This window comes from Gossypium raimondii, chromosome 13, assembly GCF_025698545.1.
Source record: "Gossypium raimondii isolate GPD5lz chromosome 13, ASM2569854v1, whole genome shotgun sequence".
NCBI lineage: Eukaryota > Viridiplantae > Streptophyta > Magnoliopsida > Malvales > Malvaceae > Gossypium > Gossypium raimondii.
In genome coordinates, this window is record NC_068577.1 from 54749790 (window position 1) to 54767321 (window position 17532).

General features: G+C 32.3%; 3 protein-coding genes across 3 annotated transcripts; 2 read left to right on the forward strand and 1 right to left on the reverse strand.

The window, feature by feature from the left end:
* Positions 1–7968: 7968 nt before the first annotated feature.
* On the forward strand, positions 7969–11125 carry LOC105783730 (methylthioribose-1-phosphate isomerase). Its single transcript, XM_012609344.2, has 9 exons — positions 7969–8175; positions 8326–8381; positions 8484–8642; positions 9305–9404; positions 9539–9681; positions 9817–9922; positions 10152–10290; positions 10368–10636; positions 10783–11125. Exons 1-9 carry the CDS (start codon positions 8077–8079, stop codon positions 10867–10869), a joined length of 1158 nt encoding a protein of 385 aa, XP_012464798.1. The 5' UTR covers positions 7969–8076; the 3' UTR covers positions 10870–11125.
* Positions 11126–12273: 1148 nt separating this feature from the next.
* LOC105782902 (proteasome subunit alpha type-6) lies at positions 12274–14767 on the forward strand. The gene is made up of 9 exons (XM_012607982.2): positions 12274–12468; positions 12567–12661; positions 12766–12847; positions 13012–13108; positions 13478–13536; positions 13705–13787; positions 14060–14155; positions 14268–14327; positions 14425–14767. Exons 1-9 carry the CDS (start codon positions 12393–12395, stop codon positions 14515–14517), a joined length of 741 nt encoding a protein of 246 aa, XP_012463436.1. The 5' UTR covers positions 12274–12392; the 3' UTR covers positions 14518–14767.
* LOC105782901 (protein STRICTOSIDINE SYNTHASE-LIKE 4) lies at positions 14656–17408 on the reverse strand. Its single transcript, XM_012607980.2, has 6 exons — positions 17211–17408; positions 16918–17130; positions 16775–16842; positions 15318–15554; positions 15087–15219; positions 14656–15010 (listed from the first exon to the last, which is right to left on the reverse strand). Exons 1-6 carry the CDS (start codon positions 17364–17366, stop codon positions 14741–14743), a joined length of 1077 nt encoding a protein of 358 aa, XP_012463434.1. The 5' UTR covers positions 17367–17408; the 3' UTR covers positions 14656–14740.
* Positions 17409–17532: the final 124 nt, after the last annotated feature.

Sequence of the window (17532 nt, forward strand, 5' to 3'; positions counted from 1 at the left end):
CTTTCGAGTATGATGAGTTAGATTTGCAGTCATGGTGACTGTAGAAGGATTGTCGCACCATACTACTGGTATCTGACAAAATGAAATGCCAATTTTATCTAACAGCTGCTTAACCCATACCAACTCAGATACACAATTAGCTAAGATGCAGTATTCGGCTTCAGATGAGGACCTGGATACTACTGCTTGTTTCTTGGAGCACCATACAATCGAGTTTGGTCCTAGGTAAACCATATATCTTGTGGTAGAACGTCGATCTTCAACAGAGGCAACCCAGTCAACATCAGAGTACCACACTAACTTAAACTGACCTTTTGAGAGGAACAAACCATGATCCATAGCCCCTATAAGGTACCTCAATACACGCTTAACTGCCTTTCAATGGATATCACTAGGTAAGTTCATATACTGACTTAGTTTGTTCATGCAAAACGCTAAGTCAGGACGTGTAATACACAAATACTGAAACATGCCAACTGTACTCCGATACAAGTGACCATCAGCAAATGATGGACTACCATCTGAAGAAACTAGTTTGGGAGTGCTCACCATGGGTGTAGGCGTGGGTACAGCTCTTACCATGCTTGTTTTATGAAGTATTTCCGAGACATATTTCTTCTGATTAAGGAACAGACCCTGAGGTGTATGTTGCACTTCAATGCCCAAGAAAAAATTGAGCCTACCCATGTCTTTAAGAGCAAACTTATTATGAAACTGACTTATCACTTTGTTTATATCTGTAATGGAGCTGCCTATGACTACTATGTCGTCCACATAAGTCATAAGCCGCAAGAGTTGTCCATCGAAGGCTCGAATGAATAATGAAGGATCAGCTTTCGATGTACGAAAACCAAGTTAATCCACTGGATACTGTTTTAGCATCTGAAACCATGCACGAGGAGCTTGCCTCAGACCATACAATGCCATGGTCAGTCGACAAACAAGTTTTTGGCCATTGTCACCTGCAACTTCAAACCCAGGTGGTTGAGCCATATAAATCTCTTCTGTTAAATCCCCATTGAGAAAGACATTATTCACATCAACTTGCCTTAATGACCAGCCTTTTATGACTACAATAGCTAGAACGACCCGTATAGTTGTTGCCTTAACTCTTGGACTAAACGTGTCGCGAAAATCAAATCCAACATGTTGAGAAAACCTTTAGCCACCAATCGTGCCTTATACCTCTCCACGTCTCATCACCCTCTTTTCACTTTAAATGACCACTTGCATCCAATGACCTTCCTATTAGCAGGCAGAGGACAAATAGCCTATGTTTTATTTTGAAGAAGAACCTGTAACTCATTATGTATCGATGCTTGCCAACACTCATCTTGCATTGCTTCATGGATGTCAGCAGAGTATCATTCAATAAATAAGCTACATTGCTTAGGTAGGCCTTCGATTTAAAAATACCAGCCTTGCTACGTGTAACAATTGCATGAGAATTAACTGGGATAGCAGGTGATGGAGAAGACACATGTGGCCTATCAGAACTAGACCTTCTAGAGCTGAAACTTACACAAGGGGACTGTATTAGAGTATCAACACTGAGCACAGAAACCTCATTCATGGAATTAACACGAGTAACCATTGGAACATTAACTACTAGAGTACCCTGAGCTGTATGAACTGGTGTCATAATAAGAAGCTTAGAACTAGACTGCGAAATAGAAGGTATCGAAGCTGCAGACTTGGGGCAGAGAGTTTTAAATAGAAATTCATTTTCATGAAATGTAACATGACGGGAAATATAGACCCTTCCATCAGCAGCCTGACAACGGTACCCTTTATGACATGGTGAATACCCCCAAAAACGTGAATGGAGTTGACCTATATTGTATGGAGTTGACCTATACTGTAGTTTTAAAGTATTGTATGGTCGAAGGTTCAAAAATCATAAGCAACCAAATACTCTAAGGAATGAATAAATTATATTGGTATTAGTTAATGTTATGAAGTGATATGGTTAGTTGTGGTTTAAACATGCATAAGCGGGTATTGTTGTAAGTTGAGTATATGAATGAAAACGCATTACTAATGTAGTATGATGATAACATAGTATTCACTGAGAATGATTAGAATAACTTGCAGATAAAATGAAGAATATCGCATTATTGCATCATTTCAAGAACTATAGTAATTAAGTATATATTGAATCGACATAGATAAATTGATGCATTGATATGCAATGTGAAATACACCATAAGAAATAATAATACATCGTGAATCGATAAACAATTATACGATGAAATCGAATAGGAGTCGTATACATAAATCCTATTCGAAACATATGCTCATTCATAGAGTGATCAATTGAATAAATCATGAAACGAATATTTCAGTCGAAGATCAAAAGGAATATAAGATAAATGAATATATATTGAATATGCAAATTGGATTAGACAAGTTTAAGATCTTGTTCGTAACTTTTGCATAATGAATAGTTGAAATCGAAATAGTAATGCCTTAATAATCAAAATCAATAGCAATCAACCGTAAATAAATCACATAATAATATTGAAATAAGACATATATTAATTCAATTGAAAGATTATTGAAAATCTAATTTGAATTTGGCTAAATAATATTTGCTATGATTAATAATTAACGAATGAATACGCCAAAAGGAAATCAAAAGCTGAGTGAATCACAATTGCAGAAATCGTATGATAGACTAAACTGTTATATTTGAAAATCATGGATCAAGAAAAGTTCTAAATTATGACCATTAATTAGAACAATCGAAATCTTAATGAACAACTTTGATAGACTTAAAGAAAAGTAGCACTAAATGAAAAACTTTGCAATTGTACAATAATTGCAAATGGAATCAAAATTAGATTTATTTGCTACATTGACAAATTGACAAATAAGGAATCAGTGTTTGCAAAAGCAAATCGATAAATTATTTAATGATAGTTTATTTCTATAATTATAGATTAGTGAAGCTATGAAGAAAATTTGTAATAAGAAATAATTTTGCATTAATTTTGTATAATTGACAAAGTGTGGCATTTAATATATTAATAATATGAATTTGCATGTTTCAAGTGATATTGGCTAATTAATATTAAAATAAGTGTTTTGAGCAAAGGTTAATTAGATAAAGTGTACAATAATTATAATGAGTTATGTCAAATAAAGTGAACAATGATGTCCGCAAAATAATGTGACACAATATTCAGAGTTATGAATATTTCAATATTAGATGGAATTGATTTGAAAATATGTATCAACAAATGGTGCAAAAGTGAATTGATGGTAAAAATTATGAAATTATATTAGTTATAAATTGTAAAGTAATATTGAATATAAGTAGTGTGAATTATTAAAGATTATGAATAAAATTATGTGAAAATTGATATCTGAATATAAGACTTGTGAAGAATAAAGTTAATTTGTTAATTCTGTTGATACATTGATAGCAAATTGAAGATCAGACAAAGAGTATCATAAATAAAGTTTTATCTTAATGAACTTGCTGTAAACTTACTTATATGTACGGCTACATTTATTTTTAATTAACATGTATTAGAATGTAGATGTAGGCTAATTAAATAGGACATAGTGTAAGATAAATGTGTTAATGATGTAATATCGTACTTAATGAAATATATGTTGTATTAGTGTGAAATGTATAATAAAGTAATATATTTTGTAGCAGGTATGATTGAATGTGTTAGAATGTGAATTGAATTAATGAATGAATGATAGAATTGATCTTTCAGTTATTAGAATATGTAGCAAGTTTCTGTTTTAATTTAAGTGTTAACGGATCAATAGATTATGATCTTCTAACTTATAATTTTTAAATTATACTGATGCATTATGTATAGATTTATATGTACATAGATGTTATAATTAGTATTGATATCAAGTGTTTAAATTGAGATGTTTGCATAATTATTACATGCTAGTGCAAAGAAGTGTTACTATGAAATAGTGTTAAATTTGATGAATTATTGAAATTATAGTAAATGAAAATTTTAAGACATTATGTAGAAATTAACATTAAATTAGGTAGGAATATTAGGGTATTACTATGATACATGTCAGTAATTTGAGTTTATGATTTAATAGAAATTATGATGATTAATACGAATGTAATTGGTATAATTTAATGAGATGTATATGGTCTTACAGTGTCGAATATAGAAATCATTATAGATTTGCTCATGAATAATAGGTTATTATTATTATAAGTTAGTATTCAGTTGTAAAGTGTTAAGACTAAACGAGTAATTAATAAAATGTGAATAATTAATAGTAATGAAATAACTCGTATAGAAAGATATTAAGATAAATTAAATTCTTATCAATCTATTTATTATTGAAAATAGTGATTAGGAATTTTATGTAAGTTTAGATTTCATAGAATTTATTAATTGAATTAATGAAATGTTTCAATTGTGATAGTTTAATTGTTCGAATTTGAAAGCAATGAATACAAATATTTATGTCATAAGTTATATTGTGAACTGAAATTCTAGCAAGTTCTTTGCAAGATGATAATTGAAAACTTATATAAAACGTCATATGAATTTTGAAATGATTAAGGTAGATATCTACTGAAGATTACCACAGGAATCTTAACTAATAAATGTTATAATTGTAAGCAAATGTCAGAATTTGATTAAAGTCTAACAGAATTGTAAATTCAGCTAAAATATTAATTAAATATTGTCAATTATTAATATTATTAGGAGTTCAGTTAGCATCTTAAAGTCAATTATAACATTGATATTATCAGAAATTGAATACCAAGATTACGTGTACAAATGTTACATTAATATTGAAATATATCACTATGCAAATTCACTTTTCTGTAAAGATAATTGAACAACTGTTATTACAATCAATTTGAATTTAATGTAATCATTAAAAACAATAATTATTAAAATTTAGATAAATTATACTAAACAATTATAATAAATTTACAAGTAATTTGAATAGTGAATTACAATTAATTCAAAATTAGGCTCATTTTGAAGATATGATGTCAACTCTTCAGAACCATTTAACAATTTGACAAATAATAGTCTTGAAAAAATATATTGAAGCATATAAATGTAAATTATATAATTCCTTTACAGATTCCATTAATGCACATTATACTAAAATTTTATTAAAAATTCCAGAACTGTATAAAATATGTAATTGTAATGAACAACTAATTATTGCAATATAAATTAAATCTATATTAACATCAACGAGTTTTTTAGAGACTCATTGTAACTTGAACAAAACATAAGTCAAATAAAATTTAATCAAACATGATTATAAATTTAAATAATGTATCATAACACTTTAATATAGAAAAAAAATCATTGAAAATATACTATTTGAAAATCATATTTGAATTAATTACCGTCAACAATAAATTACCATTTATATTTAGTCAAACATCAACTTTTATTAATGAATTGATATATTGTTAACTGAATCAACTTGTCAAATATTACTATAATGAATTACACATTGATTCCTTCAACAAACATATGCTTGTCTTGCATTTCCATAATGATAATCCTACGAACAATCGGTCCAAAAAAGTATGAATTTTCTACTATTTGATTAACAATCATAATTATAATGATAATTTAAAACTAATAAATTACTAGTAATATATTATGCTATAAATTAATACATTTCAAAATAATTCCTTAGATTAAAGTTCGACATTTAAGGATAATATCTTACAGTAACATAATGACTCAGATTTGCTTTAATTAGTAATTCATATCAACAATTATCATGATCTTATACTTTGTCATAAAATTTAAACAATAATTTAAGTAAATTCATCAATGGTAGATCAATCCATTATATACTATACATTTCGATACTTTTCATTTTAACACATGAAATTCTACTTTTTTTAATATATTTGTATATACTCATTTAATGATATATAACATTCAAAGTACTAGGTTAATCTTCCTTAAAATCTAAAAATTAATTTAACCATTTAAAATTAACATAAATACCATTTATCAAATTTTAATATATCTCAAAAACAATTAGATTATATTTAGTCTCAAATACGGTACTATCCATTAAAAAATTGAACAGTAGCAATGATATTTTATATTTAAAATTTATAAATCACTTACATGATATTTTTTCAATTATCTAAATATGTAAATAATCAAAATTAATTTAATAAATAATAATAGTGTATATTCCTTTCAAAAATATTATTGATTCCAATTACCATATAAATCAACTAATTTTAAATAACTCTATATTATAAAAATATTAAGAATGCAATACAATATAAAGTCATTCATCTTCATTGTCATTAATTATATGGTCTAATTGAAGTTTTATCAAACATTACAACCATATATAAAATTGATAAATATTCCAAAATCAAAAATTAATTAATCAAAATTTAATTTCTAATAATGAATAATTACTATAAAAATTAGACCAAGACATAAAATTGAAAAGTCATTGACATAGATCTTCATTTCAACTTTGTATCAAACAACTTAGAATTTAATCCTTATATGAGCAGTATAATTAAATTAATTAGTCATATCATATCTTCAAACCTAAATTAATAATTATTTTATTACTAACTAATTGAATTACAAACATTTTAAATAGTAAATCTACATCGAATGATTATCCATAACTTAATAGATACATCTTTATTCAAGTTTATAATCAAAATAAAAATTAATTAACAGCTAACAATTATAAAAATAAATCGAATTCATAATTCATACGTATACAATAGTAATTTCATAAAACAAGATGAAAATTCAAATATACAAATATTTGATAGAATCAACTAATTGATCAAACATTTATCAAATTCTATCAAAATAAATTTATGATATAATTTAATAATATACAATTTGAAAATAAATATCATATATTGCTATAGTATTCATCAACGATCTAACATATTGAACATTTAAATATATTATAAATTAAACATTAAATAAATATCAAATCACTTATTATTTAGTCATAATAATATTTATTTATTATCATAAAATCAAAGTATAAAGAAAATAAATTAATTTACCCATAATTCCACTCAGCACAGGTATAAGGTCCAATTCGAAGAATTGCATATAAACCTTGGTCTTGAATCGTTTTAAGAAATCGAATAAGATCAAGATTTCCACTAAAATCATACTGACGACGAGTTGGCTCATGTGCATTCCAAAAAACATATGTTTCAACCGCATCCAATCCACCTTCTTTGGCTTTTCTTATAAGATCCGGCCACATCTAATAATAAAAAATTAATCAAAATCAAATTATAAAAAAAATCCCGAATAATTCAATTGTAAAATATTACCTGAGCAGTACTTCTGGGATAATGAATCGAACCCGAAAGGACAATTCTATGATTTCCATCAATTATGATGGATCTTGAATCATGAGTGACATTAAGCGCATTCGAATGAAATAGGATGAAAGAAAAAATAAAAGCAGTAAATAAAAGATTGAATATATTCATTCTTCTCTTATCCAGTAAAGCAAAAGAAAAAGTGTTGGGAGTGAAAAATCAGAAGAGTATGATAATGAATTTATAAGGGTAGTAATTGAGTTCATATCAAAGACTAGATTTTCAAAACATATTTACTATTTTAATTAGATTTATATAATTAGTGAAATCAAAAGGTTATCATTAAATAGATTTTCGATTCAGTAATATGAGTGTTGAAACTTGAGTTTTAATTCTATGTAACAACATTAATTAAATATTTTTAATTATAATTAAATAAAATTTTAATTATAATTAATTGAGATTTTGTATCTACAAAATTCTCCTATTATGAAATTTTTAGAGTTTTAGTTATATTAAATTAAGGTTTTTTAGAGTTTTTATATTTTTCATGATAATTTAATTTAAATAAAAAAAATTAGGTGTAAAAATGGCAAATATTGTATAATGAAGGGACCAAAAACCAATTTATATCAGTCGCGTGGAGCAGCCGCCATCAACAAAAAAAAAAAAAGGATCTGTAGCAGTAACAAACAGAGCTCAAAAGGCGGCTGCGATCCCATTCCGTTCATTTCATCAATTAATCATCTCGGAAATTCCAATCAATGGCGCTTGATTCTAAGTTGATTGACGACGGACTTGCGGCTGACAACACTCTCCAAGCTATCTGCTATAAACGTGGCTCCCTCCAGTTGCTTGACCAGGTTTAGTTTTTCATTCATTTTTTTCCCTATAAAGCTGAAGATCTTTGAGATACCTTATATTATAAGGACCTTTTTAGTATGGTTTTTCCTTTTTTTTTTCTTTTTCCTTTTTTAAATACTGAATTGTGATCGGTTGTTGAGCTTGAACAGAGAAAACTTCCATTGGAAACGATGTACTTAGATATTCATGGTTCAACAGATGGATGGTAATGCAGTGGTTATTCCTATGAATTGGGATTTTGTTTTTTGAATTGTATTGAATTAAGCAAACTCGATTTGAGTTATTTTATTTTGATGGGGTTTTTAAGGAACGCAATTCGAGATATGGTGGTTCGAGGGGCTCCTGCTATTGCCATAGCTGCAGCCCTTTCACTGGCGGTTGAAGTTGCCAACTTAAAGGACTTTAATGGCGGATCGAAGGATGCCGCTTCTTTTCTTGAATCGAAATTAGAATATCTTGTCTCAAGGTTCTTATATATTTCTCCATTTTATTTCCCTTATTATTTCTGGCCATGGTTGGATTTTAAGTAATAACCTCTATGCAAAAATACAAAATACTTGGATTCGGGTACTAGTGTTGGATATCGCTGAGGGAGTTCGGACTCTTTCAGAAAAAGTATTCCAAGTATCGTTTGTCAGGAGCCAATCTACTCCGCAACGGATTGGTGTTGTTCCCAGGTCATGCCGTGCTTCCATCGAGAGTCTTAAAGTTCGCAGAGGGGAGCACCTCGAGGCATTGAGCCGTGTATGGGTGCACAATCACCTACCATGGGAACGTGAGTATGTTCGCTCATGGTGGGGTTTGAACCGTTGCCCCTTATATAGCATTAAGGAGCAAGTATGGTACCACTTGTATAATACAGACCCGTTGAGGGGTCTACCGGCTTCCGATGAACAATAATTTGAAGATTTCTCTTGAAGGAGTCAGGCATCCCCTCAACAGATATAAATATGTTCATATTTTCAAATGTTTTTCTATATATTTGAAGTGTAATCGGAATATCATATCTAATACTCATGTTTGAAAATGCGTGGGGTATGAATACTTAAAAGGAAAAAAAATGAAAAGTCGGGTCTTTTCAAGACTGAAGTCTTTTGCTTCTTGTTGTAATTTTATGTCTATTTTCAGTCGACCAACGGCTGTGAATCTTTCGGATGCTGCTATAAAGCTTAAAGAAATTATATCAAAGGCTGCTTCTACTGTTACAGTGCCTGAGAGTGTTTTCCAGGTGACTTTCATGGTCATGCTTTGATTGATCAAGCTATTTGCCATTAATTGTATCAAATCGGATTTGTTTCAGGATATTTGAGCATGTCTTGTTGTTCTTGCTATATACTTATGTTTTTTTCCCAATCCTTATAGGCTTATATAGAAGCTGCTGAAATCATGCTTGATGATGATGTTGCTACTAACAAAGCAATCGGGTCTCACGGTGCAAATTTTCTCCAGCACCAACAGAATAATTCAAAAAGATTTTCAGTTTTGACACACTGCAACACCGGAAGGTTTGTTAAGTCTTCTCCCTGCTGTTCCTTGTACAAAAGTCTGATTGATAATGTTGGCAAGAAGCCATTAGAGTTCATACAGGTACTATACTGCCATATGATGGTTTTCTAACAGTGATTTTCTCTATCTTGCAGTCTTGCCACAGCTGGATATGGTACCGCCCTTGGTGTTATCCGTGCCCTTCATGCTCAAGGAGTGTTGGAAAGGGCATATTGTACCGAAACACGACCCTTCAATCAGGTAACCTTTTGTTGAAGTTGTCGTTCTTTAAAAGAAGTGATTCATTATCGAACTGTCTTATTGGGGATTAAATCGAACTGTTATCGAGGGTGATGTATGCATTTGTGATTAGGATCATGCCCTTTTTGAACCCGAATAGGCCATTAAGCTTCCTGATAATATTTTCTGGTCCATTTACTTCAAGCTCGTATTCAAAATCTCTGTTTTCTCTCGTATATTTGGACTGCAGGGATCCAGACTCACGGCTTTCGAGCTGGTGCATGAAAAAATACCTGCTACTCTAATAGCAGATTCTGCTGCAGCTGCTTTAATGAAAGAAGATCGTGTTGATGCTGTTATTGTTGGAGCGGATCGTGTGACAGCGAATGGTATTCCATGGCTGTTAATGATGCATTTCGCATGAATTCCATAGTACATATAACCGATACCTACCATTGAATTGCAGGTGATACTGCTAACAAGATTGGAACCTATAGCCTTGCCTTATGTGCAATGCATCATCATATTCCATTTTACGTTGCCGCACCGCTTACTTCCATAGATTTATCACTTTCTTCCGGACAAGAAATTGTAATCGAGGAAAGATCAGCTAAGGAGTTATTGCACACACGGGGAGGACTGGGAGAACAAGTGGCTGCTTCCGGGATCTCAGTCTGGAACCCGGCTTTCGATGTCACCCCTGCCAATCTAATAGCCGGTATCATAACAGAAAAGGTCTCACCCTTCTCCCATTCGTTATGTCTGTAGAAATAAACATCAACCATGCACGTGTTAATATATCTACGGTAGTCGAACTCGGATGAGTTTCATATATCGGTGTGTGTGATTTACATTCTAATGATTAACTGTCATTTAAGCAGGGTGTAATTACAAAGAATGACATGAAGGATGATGCATTTGATATTAAGGATTTCATAGAGAAGGCAACAGGCAAATCTACCGTATGAAGTCGGCATCTCTAACCGTAAACGATTCCTAGGTCTCACCATTCACGAGACTCGATATCGAGACCTTACTTAGGTATCAAGTTTTGTACCACTTGACCCCGAAACCGTCAGTAAATTTTCCGTTACTGTAAGACTTAGGAATCGGTTTAGTTCATTTATGCCGTATTGTTGTATTTCTAACTTTACAAGGTGGTGAATGCCTTGGCACAATACTATCAGCAAATAAAATGGGTGTCTTGAAAATAATTACTGTTAATATGCAGTATTTTGATGGTGTAATTATAATTATCATTTTCATCAAATATTAACCATTGAACTCAACCCATGATGCCAATAAATTTGAATCCACACAAGTTACTATCATTAATCAACATTTTATCAACATTAATTTAGAATTTGATTTCAATAATTGTAATTTTTTAATCCTATTAGTACTCAAACAAAAAAAATTTATTGTGGGTTTGGATGGGCGGTATATTTACATGTGATTAGTATAGAAACAGCGGTGGCGGTGAAATTAGATACTGTAGCGTAAAACAAAAAGTAAACTAAACGCATCACAACGTACTCCACCGCGCATCCAAACCTATAAATTGGTTACATGGTGAATTTAAAGCAACCATATTACCAATTGGAATTCAATTATCACGAGTGGATGATGCAAAACCTACACAACCAGCAAACTTTTCGTTTAGGTGGGGTTGATTGACCGTGCTTTTTCGGGATTATTTCTTTGCACATTTGGAAGAAACATAATCTTTTTACTTTTCAGGGCATCTCTTGGAATACTGATGCACTCATCAAGGTGTCTTATAGTTGGGTAAAACAGTATGCTTCTATATCTAAGTTGTTATCATTCAAGACACAAAGACTTACCGCTAGTTCACCCTTTTCAAGTAATTGGGTGCATTTAAATACAGACGGTTCAATTAGGATTAAGGATGGATTTTTTGCAGTTGGGGGGCTAGTGTGTGATTGTAATGAAAGGTGAATTCTTGGTTTTAGCAGATATTTGGGAAGTTATATTGGATTGGGGTTTTGAGAGGGTTTTAATTCAAACTGACAGCCTTGAAGCTATTAATGCCATTCACGATGTATCATTTGGGGGTTCTATTTCTGCTTTGGTTAGGAGAATCCATTAACTCTTGGCAATTGTAGAACATTGGAGACTACAACATATTCCTCGAGAAGAAAATAAGATCACAGATAGTCTCGTCAAGATGATTCGTAAAAGGAGAATAGGATTACAGTTGTTTCTTTTTCACCAAAAAAAAATCATGGAATTAAAAATAGGTTTAGATTTTAAAAATGCAAAAATTACAGGGACAAGGAATAAATTAGACCAAAAATAAAAATAGATGAAAGAAGGGCATTTTGGGGATGTAACCCAGTTTTCTTCTTCCGCGAGTTAACTCCGAAGAGTCCATAAATCTCTTGGAGAAAAAGCTTTGTCTTCTACATCAAATCTCTGCATTCAGAACACCCCCAAAAAAAAATCCAAAAAAATATAGAAGAAAAAGAAAATGAGCCGAGGAAGTGGAGGCGGCTACGATCGTCATATCACAATCTTCTCTCCCGAAGGTCGTCTTTTCCAAGTGGGTATGCATATCTATTCACTCTCCCACCCCTACTTCTTTTCTCCAACCACTTCATTATTATTTGTTTCAAATCTTTGATTTTTTGTATAAATTGAGCAGAGTATGCGTTTAAGGCAGTTAAAGCAGCTGGGATCACGTCGATTGGTGTTCGAGGCAAAGACTCTGTCTGCGTTGTTACTCAGAAGAAAGTTCCCGTCCGTACTCCCCTTTTATATTTCCTTTTTTCTTTATTTTGGGATTAAGTGGTTTTAAGGGTTTTCTTCGATTTGGGTTTTTAATTTTGAATAATGTTACGCAGGACAAGCTATTGGATCAGACTAGTGTCACTCATCTTTTCCCTATTACCAAGTTCCTTGGATTGTTGGCTACTGGCATGACAGGTTTATTATTGCTAAATACTATTTTTTTTAATATTATTTGTTTGAATTGGGATGATCTTGTTTTGTTGATTAGTGAATTAGGGTTTTGGGGGTATTAAGGATTCTGGGTTATTATAATGTTACCTGATTTCACATTTGTGATAATTGGCATTTTCAATCATCAGCTGATGCAAGGACCTTGGTCCAACAAGCAAGGAATGAAGCGGCCGAGTTTCGGTTCAGATATGGATATGAGATGCCTGTTGATGTATTGTCTAAATGGTATGTTCTCTTATAATGTTTAGTTGCTTTCAGATTGTTGGCTGTTGTATCTGTACAGCTCGTCTAGATAATGTTTGAACTAGTATTTAGCGACTTCAAGAGACTATTTGGTTGGATATATGCACCTCTGTATGTTAGATATTGGAAAAACTTTATATACCCTGATTCTTTACTGCTCTTGTTAACACTTAGATCGGAGGTTCTTTATTTGCTGGTTCATGGATGAAGTCTTGCTTCAAAAGAATAATACATCAAACCAACCAAATTTTTACTATTATTTTAAATTCCTATTGGTTTTCCTTTGATATTTAGGATATTTGTTTTGATGATTATACTACTAATTTAGCAAAACATTCTTTATTGGTGTAGGATTGCTGACAAATCACAGGTTTATACTCAACATGCTTATATGAGACCTCTTGGAGTTGGTAAATTTATGATGTCTTCAACATCCTACAACTATACTTTTGTTTTTTTTTACTTTTTTCCCGATTTTGAGTTGTTAACACATGCAAGCAGATATATGCTAATGTACGTTCCAAGTAACTTCCTATGCCATTCCCTTAATATATATTTTGTTTCCTTTTATATGAAAGTTGCTATGGTTTTGGGTATTGATGAAGAGAAGGGACCCCAACTCTACAAGTGTGATCCAGCGGGCCACTTTTACGGTCACAAGGTAGTTTGCAATGAATTTTTTTGCTCATCGAGTTTGGTTCTCGATTTTGGTTCTTTATACCTGGTGCTGGATATTCATTACTGTTTCTCTCTACTAGTTCTCCTTTTCCATTTTATTTAAAAAAGTTCTTTTTATATTGGATTGTTGTAATATAAATGCCAACAATTTTTCCCCTTTTAGTTTATAACATACTTACGATATTGAAAATCACAATAATTAAACTTAAGTTTCAGTCGGTTTTACCAGAATGAATTTTGACTAATATGCTGCAGGCAACTAGTGCTGGATCGAAAGAACAAGAGGCAATTAATTTCTTGGAAAAGAAGATGAAGAATGACCCAGCTTTTACTTATGAGGAAACGGTGCAGGTATATTTTTTGTATTCATTATGTATGGTACTGGAATATGTTCAACACCACGTGTAGCATTCGCCAAAATGGTCATATTTGTCTAACATTTGCTATTGATACTACACTGTAGACTGCCATTTCTGCTCTGCAATCTGTTCTTCAGGAGGATTTCAAGGCTACTGAGATAGAGGTATAACAAGTCAGCTGGTCCTTTTAGTTGTTAGCAACTTTATATTGCCATTTCAAGGTTTGGATGGATTAAATTTAAGCCTTTTGGTTTTTGGCAGGTGGGAGTGGTGAAAGCTGATAATCCTGTTTTCCGTGTGATGTCAACCGAGGAAATAGATGAACATTTGACAGCCATTAGCGAGCGTGACTAGCGAGCTCAGACCATCAAGAGCTGCTGCAAAAATCTTTCTGTTATCAATCGAAAACGACAAATGTGCTTTAGTTTATCATATCATGTTTGAGAGAGGATAGAAAAAGGGGTTTGTAGCTTCGAATTATGTCGTCTCGAATTACTGCTTGAAACTTTAAAATTCATGTTATTTCTGGGATTTGAGGATTAGTTTATTTGAAAGAACATTTATCACATTGTGAATTTCATTTTAGTGGAAATTTTGCTACAAAGTCATTCTTGAGACTGCCCAAGTAAAGATGATCTTCAAACACCAACGCAGATGTCACAAATGAAACAACCGTTCCATCGGGATCATCGAACCTCTTGATTATGTTACCGTTAGCTGCCACATTGATCACCGTTGCCTTCTTCTTTACCCCACTTTGGACGAGTTCTACCAGTTTCGGAAAATTCGATATGATCAGTTTCAATGCCTTGGAGGTATGCACAAACTCCATGCCTTGAGGAACTATCTGTACCACCAAATCATGAGTTCATCGATGGTGTTTCATCATTCGAACTTTAAAGAGGAAAAGAGTTTTCAAGTACCTGGATTAAAGCGATCCAAAAAGAACCATCCGGTGCTAGATTGATGTTATCGGGTCCACTCGGGAGGTTTTCCACGAAAACCTCCGTCTTCCCTTTACTCTCACCTTTCAACCAGTATTTCAGGCACCTGAATCTGTACCCTCACCGGGAATTTACATATATCGAAAATGAATGTCAGAATAATCTGAAAGAAAACCTGAACTCGCAATGATGAAGATATTGATGGGTTACCTGAACGTTTCACATAGAAGAAGAAAATCTTCATCTTTGGAGAGTGCAACACCATTAGCAAAGTACAAACCATCTAATAAAATGGAGGTGTGTTGAGTTGATGGGTCATATTTAAGAATCTGGCCATGAGGTTTTGCCTCTAGAAGATCCAGAGTCCAGTCGTGGAGTCCATATTTAGTGCTTGCTACACTAAAATAGATACTTCCATCCGATGCTTCAATCGCATCATCTGCAAACCTGATCATATTTTTTAACAACATACCAACATTAGTATATAGGTAGTGATGATGATGATGATGGATGGATGGATGTTCTCTTTTGACATTGAAGTTACCAATATTGTCTTTTAGCATAAAGAAGAACATGGTTGATTAAAAATAGGATTGGGTAGGGTTGATTTGTTTTACAATATGTTAATTGCCATGGCTGAATTCGGATTTTAAAAATTTTAAGTTATTTTAATTTGGATAAAACTGAGCTTGTTTACTTTAGATTTGGATCTATTTTGGTATGAGTTATTTTCGAGTTTGGATTAATTTTGAATTTGAGTCATTTTAATTTGAGTCTTTGGATTTAAGATTTATTTATTTTTGTTAGATTATTACAAGGTTGGGATCATTTTTGGTAGTGTCCTACAATATGACTCAGTAATTGAACTAGTCCAACAATTTGTTTAAACACAAAAACTAAAATTAAAATTAAAAGTGGAAAATAATAGATTAATCAACATTAGGATTACTTAATAGATTAACCAGCAGCATATACCTCATGTTTCTAGATTTTTTTAAAATAATCTCGTTATAAGTTTCGATTATATCCATTCTTTTTTAGAAAATATGTCAGTACTACCCATAACCCTATCCAATCCATAAATAAGAAGATAATGCATTTCAGCTAGAGGTGCTCATGGGCCGGGCTGGGTTCGGGTCGAGCCCAGAAAAAATTGTCCTGCGTCCTAGGCCCGGGCTTGGCCCAGCCCGAAATATGGGTCTAAAATTTTATCCAGGCCTAGCCCGAAAAAAATTCCTAAGCCCGAGCCCGGCCCGGCCCGACTCATTTTTTAATAAACACCAAAAATTTATTTTAAAAATAAAAAAATAAAAAAAAAGTATTTTAAAAATATTTTTAAATTAAAAAATAAAATATATATTTATTATATTCGGGCTAGGCCGGGCTCGGGCCAAAAAAGTGACACCCGAGGCTCTGCCCGGTTTCTAAACGGACCTCATTTTTTTGCCCAAACTCATATTTCGGGCCTATATTTTTACCCTAACCCTCCCATATTTCGGGCTGACCGTCGGGCCGGGCGGCCCATGAGCACCTCTAGTTTCAGCGCACTCGAATCTACGTCTTTCCATATTAGTAACAATTCTCATGCCAATCGAATTAAATTTTATTTGGTTTCTCGATTTTTTTAAGAGAGTATGTCTAAAATTATGCTGATTTGAACCATTTACCTGATTTCAGAACCACCTACATGTGATGCAAGAACTGTTACACCATCATCTGTAAACTTAAGCAAACCCTGAGAAAAAGAACATCAAACATGACGGAGTTCATGCGGTAAAATATCCGCTTATGGATGGAATAATTGAATTACCTTGTCGGCATCACAAACAATGAGACCGTCTCGTTTAGGTGTTGCGATTCCAAGCAAAGTATTGCTTTCAAATTTCTTCCAATCCTCCCATGAACCATTTCGATGCAATCTCCTGATCCACCCGCCACGGGTTGCCGTATACAACGCGCCGTCTTCATCCACCGCGACATCCTCCGGACCTTCCAACAACCCTTCTCCAAGTTTAATCACTTTCTACATCCAAACTCAAGCATGTACACATATAAATAACGTAGGAGGTAGTGTGTGGTTCATGATGTAATATTATTTTTTACCTGTAACTGGTTGTTTGATGGAGGAACTGAAGCTGAAGGTGATGTTAATGGTAGTTCAAGTATGTCTGGTGATATTGGTGAGAAGAAGATGATTTGAAGCGCAAAGGCTGTAAGAAGAACTAACAGAAAGACCAAACACTTTTTGAAGACAGCCATGAAACTGGAAACTGCTGTTTCAGAAATGATAATTTGTGTGTGGTTGAGAGAAACCTAAGATATATATAGCGTTTTAGAATAATTAATCTCTTTTAAAATTTTAAAAATTATGTTAAAAAATTATAAAAAATAGTTATAAGAAATTATAAATTTTTTTAAAAATCTA